General features: G+C 45.5%; 1 protein-coding gene across 1 annotated transcript; it reads left to right on the top strand.

Annotated features, from left to right (window-relative positions):
* Positions 1-3,341: 3,341 nt before the first annotated feature.
* On the top strand, positions 3,342-4,455 carry LOC104274828 (solute carrier family 25 member 51-like). The gene has a single exon (XM_009870568.1). The coding sequence runs from the start codon at positions 3,372-3,374 to the stop codon at positions 4,245-4,247; it is 876 nt and encodes a 291-aa protein (XP_009868870.1). The 5' UTR covers positions 3,342-3,371; the 3' UTR covers positions 4,248-4,455.

The raw sequence follows: 4,455 nt of genomic DNA on the forward strand, positions 1-4,455 counted from the left end.
ACTGGATGTGCACACCACGAGATGGTGACAGTGTCATGCACCTGACATACAGGGCTTGGATCAGGGAGCACGATGCCGAAAGGGATCGGGTGTGCTCCCTTGCTGTGAGTGCTCTGAAACCGGCTCTGGGGTTGAGGGGAACGTCTCTGTATAAATGGGATGTTGCAGCCCCTTCAGGGGTTTGTATGTGTAGGCAGTACTGTTGATCCAAGATTTTTTCATTTTTTTGAGAACTGCATCTTTTCTGTTAAATGCCAACAAATGTCTGCTGTTTTGGAGTACTCGTAGGTGGCACAGGCTTTACAAATTATGTCTGGGTTTTGCAGTGAACACTTTGGGGAGGAGTTGCTGTGCCTGGCTTCAGCAAGTGCCCGCCTCTGAAACACAACAGCTGCCCTTGGTGAGGATTGCTGGGTCCTCCACACTTCCCTTCCAGGCAGATGCAGCCGTCACACCGAAAGAAGCACGTCGCTTCTGAAACTAAACTAGAAGTACTTTTGTTTTGTTGTATTTATTACAAGGGAAGAATGTTGAGGCTGCAGGCAGGTGTCACATATATAAATGACTAGTTGTCAAAGGCCTTCTGGATCATCCCCTTCACGATGTTGTCTCTAGTGAGACTCTGCCATGCTGCGTTAGTTCAGTTAGCCTGACCAGCCGCTTCCTGCTTAATTCTAGCATCTCTGCAGATGTGAATTTTTCTGTATGTGTAAGTAAAGCCACAGTAATCTGAATAATGCTCTGAACTTGTGCATATATAAAGTGGCAGATAAGCCATCTAGTATGAATCCCTGTCTCAGATGTTACTTCTGTTATCAACAGAAACAATCTTTGTAAATTACTTAGATGGCATTTTTGCTGGCCAGACCTTAAAATATTAAGTAGTGTGTAACTGCAGGATTAAGGGCAGTCCAGGTATATACCTGTTTTGTTTTGAAAATAAACTGTGTACTTGGTCAAAATAATCTGTCAGGTTGCTTTGAGCTATCGAGCTCGTGTCTGTATAGCCTCTGCCATGCATCCTGCACATACCAGCCTGCAGCGCCTGCACCTTGAGAAGGAGTTCCTGGTGCCAAGCAGGGTATTGGCCCTAAGTACCCTTTTGAAATCATGGAAATCTCATGCATGTTGCTCGTGGGGAGTGTCTGAAGTTCAGAAACCACAACCAGCCTCACTTGGTTGTTACTGACTTCTCTGAAGCTGTGCTGTAACAGACTGTTGTGATTTGAGCTGAACAACCAGTTCTGTTCGGTGACTTTTACTTCTCAGCTCAGTCTCTTCTCAAAGGCTGCATTTTCTGAAGTTAGCAGCGTGTTTGTGCAGACTGCTACTGGCGGTGATACCCCCTGATATTTACAGTCACTGCCTGGGACTGGGGTGCTCTTGCTGATACTTGCTCACCAAGGTCACTGCGCGTTCCTGTGTGCCACGCTGGGAACACCGGGAAGTAAGAGGGGTCACAAGGAAGTAAAAGGTGGCACCTCCACCTTTACAGTTACAGACAGGACAAATGACCAACGAGAGTGCGCTATTCCATCTATGTCGTATTTAGTATAAAACAGGTGTCACGAGGCTTTAGTTCCCTTTTGTCTCTTCTACAGTGGCTGGTGTCTAGGGAGGACTCTGTCTGGGCTTCTGCCTTTGATCGGCTCCTGAGTTCCCGAATCCAGATCCCTGTATCCAGCTGCCGCTGAGCCTGGGGCTTCTCCAGTACTGCCTGCTCTGCAGCACCAGTGGGGATTGATATCGGGGCGGGGGGAGTCGGGTTCAGTATCAGCTTTGTATATATGTATATAGTTCAGTATTAGTATTATTTCCTTATTCATTAAAGCTGTTTTACTTTTCTTTTTTTTCCAGTCTGTAAGTCTCTCTGCCTCATTCCCTTTTCCTTCCCCTTTGGAGAGGGAGAGGGGTTAAGAGAGAGTCTCTCAGGGTTTGGTGACTGGCCCAGCCCTAAGCTGTGACACGGAAGTTAGGATTCAGATCAGCTACAGAAACGTCTTTTTATGATTGTTGCACAAGTAAGTGCCCTTTAAATGATGAACAAGTGTTGTGTAGGAATATTTACCCCAATACCTCTCTGCTTTATATGGTAGATATAGTCAGGCTCAAGGTCTTAAACTTCTTGACAGAACGTGAAGATCACGTGTGGGTTCAAGCTGCTCTTTCTCTGCAGATGAGGTGCAGGTTAATTAACTGGAACTTTCAGGAGTTTTCAAAACTGTGTTATGTTCTTGTAGTTTAATTTAGGCCTGTGATTTCACTGGTGTACTAGTTTTGACTGGGAGAGAGTTAATTTCCTTCACAGTAGCTGGTGTTTGGCTGTTTTGGATCTGTGCTGGTCAGTTCGTGCTGAGCGGTGCTCGCCCTGCGTCAAGGGCTGTTCTGCTCGTTACCCTGCCCGCTGGCAAGCGGGCTGGGGTGGGCAGGCAGCTGGGACAGCTGGCCTCAAGCAACCACAGTGATATTTCAAACCATGTTCAGCAATATAAAAAGGGGAAGGTTGTTGGGAAGGGCTGCTGCTTGAGGGCAGGCTGCGAGTCCATTGGTTGGTGGTGAGCAGCTGATTTAATTTCTGTCACTTTCTTGGGGTTTATTTTCCCCTCTCTTTGTTGTGGTTTTTTTCTGCTTATAAAGTATGTTTTTAATTTTCTTTTTATTATTAAATTGTTTTTGTCCCAACCCACAAACTTCTTTCTCTCTTTTACCCTTACGATTCTCCCCACCATCCTGCTGGGGTGGGGCAAGGTGAGCAAGTGGCTGTGTGGTGCATCAATACTGGCCGTGTTAAACTATGAGAAATTACTATTTAAAATATGTGCTCCTTTCTGCCCCAGAGAAAGGCAGAGTAGAATAATCAAAATTTGTAATGCTGCTGCATATATTTTAATAGTTTTTTTCTTCTTTGTTGTTACACTTCCCTCTGTCCCCACCACTACCATCCCAGTGATGTGTGTTTTACTAGTGTGAGAGTACACCTTTCACTGCTTGAATTCCTTACACGGTGAACAGGGAAATCCAATGTGTGAGCTTCTTCTAGTGAGCTGTAAGGTAGCACTTGAGTTTTTGTATCTCAATTTTAATCTCAATTTTTTTTTTTAATTTGAAACTGTATAGAAGGGAAAAAGTGCCAATTTTCCAGATCTCTGAGACTTGAGTAGAAAACAGTGTAACATCCATCAGATCAGGCATTTGTCGCTCTTCCTTCAAGCCTTATGGGCTTTCCTTGGATGTAAGATGCCTCATGCCGTCTGAATGATCCGCTAGCGTGAAAAAAGCTGCAGGGTTGCCTCCAGCTCTGCTCATGTTCATTCCTTTCCTTTCTGATGTAGGGAAGGAGAACTGAGATATACTACAGTGAGAAAACCGGTATGATGGATTCAGAAGATTCTGCCCCAACGCATTCAAAGGAATATCTAAGCGATGACGCATCGGCTACCTCTGGCAAACATTATCTTTGTGGCTACTGTGCAGCCTTCACAAACATAGCCGTCACTTTCCCCATCCAGAAGGTCCTCTTTCGACAGCAGTTGTACGGTTTGAAAACAAAGGATGCGGTACATCAGCTGCAGAAAGATGGCATCCGCAATCTCTATCGCGGCATCTTCCCTCCGTTGATGCAGAAAACAACGACACTGGCTCTCATGTTTGGGTTGTATGAAGATTTCTCCTCCCTCCTCCACAGCCACCTGAGTGCTCCTGAACTGCTCACGTGCAGCATGGCAGCGGTGCTTGCAGGGACCACGGAAGCTGTTCTTACACCTTTTGAGCGGGTTCAGACTTTGCTTCAGGACTACAAACACCATGATAAATTTACAAACACTTACCAGGCTTTCAGGGTACTGAAAGCCTATGGGATGAGAGAGTATTATCGGGGATTAGTGCCTATTCTGCTTCGAAACGGACCCAGCAACGCGCTCTTCTTTGGCCTTCGGGGACCTATCAAGCAGTGTCTGCCTGAAGCAACTTCTGACAGCACTCATTTGGTCAATGACTTTATCTGTGGAGGGCTGTTGGGTGCCATGCTGGGATTTTTGTTTTTCCCAGTGAACGTTGTAAAAACTCGCATGCAAGCTCAAATTGGTGGTGAATTTCAGTCATTCTCAGAAGTTTTTGTGAAGATCTGGCTGGAACGTGACAAAAAACTGATCCACCTTTTCAGAGGAGCCCATCTGAATTATCATCGTTCTGTCCTGTCCTGGGGCATAATCAATGCAACCTACGAGTTCTTGCTAAAGCTGTTGTGAAAACCACTATCTTCCTTTGGCTCTTCTGTTCCTTTGGGTATTGGCACGCGTGATGTCACTTAATCCCGGGGAACAGTGCCTGCATAGTGTGAAAGGTAATTAGTTAGTCTTGGCCTTTGATATTTATGGGGTGAATGGTGATGTATCTAAGCCTTGGTGCAATTAAGATGAACTTTTAAAAGTATTTATTTGCTGGCAGGTGAGTTTA

Source organism: Apaloderma vittatum, unplaced genomic scaffold, assembly GCF_000703405.1.
Source record: "Apaloderma vittatum isolate BGI_N311 unplaced genomic scaffold, ASM70340v1 scaffold17580, whole genome shotgun sequence".
Lineage (NCBI taxonomy): Eukaryota > Metazoa > Chordata > Aves > Trogoniformes > Trogonidae > Apaloderma > Apaloderma vittatum.

Coding starts and splice junctions, on each gene's coding strand:
- LOC104274828 (XM_009870568.1), top strand. CDS start 3,372: ATGATGGATTCAGAAGATTCTGCCCCAACGCATTCAAAGGAATATCTA.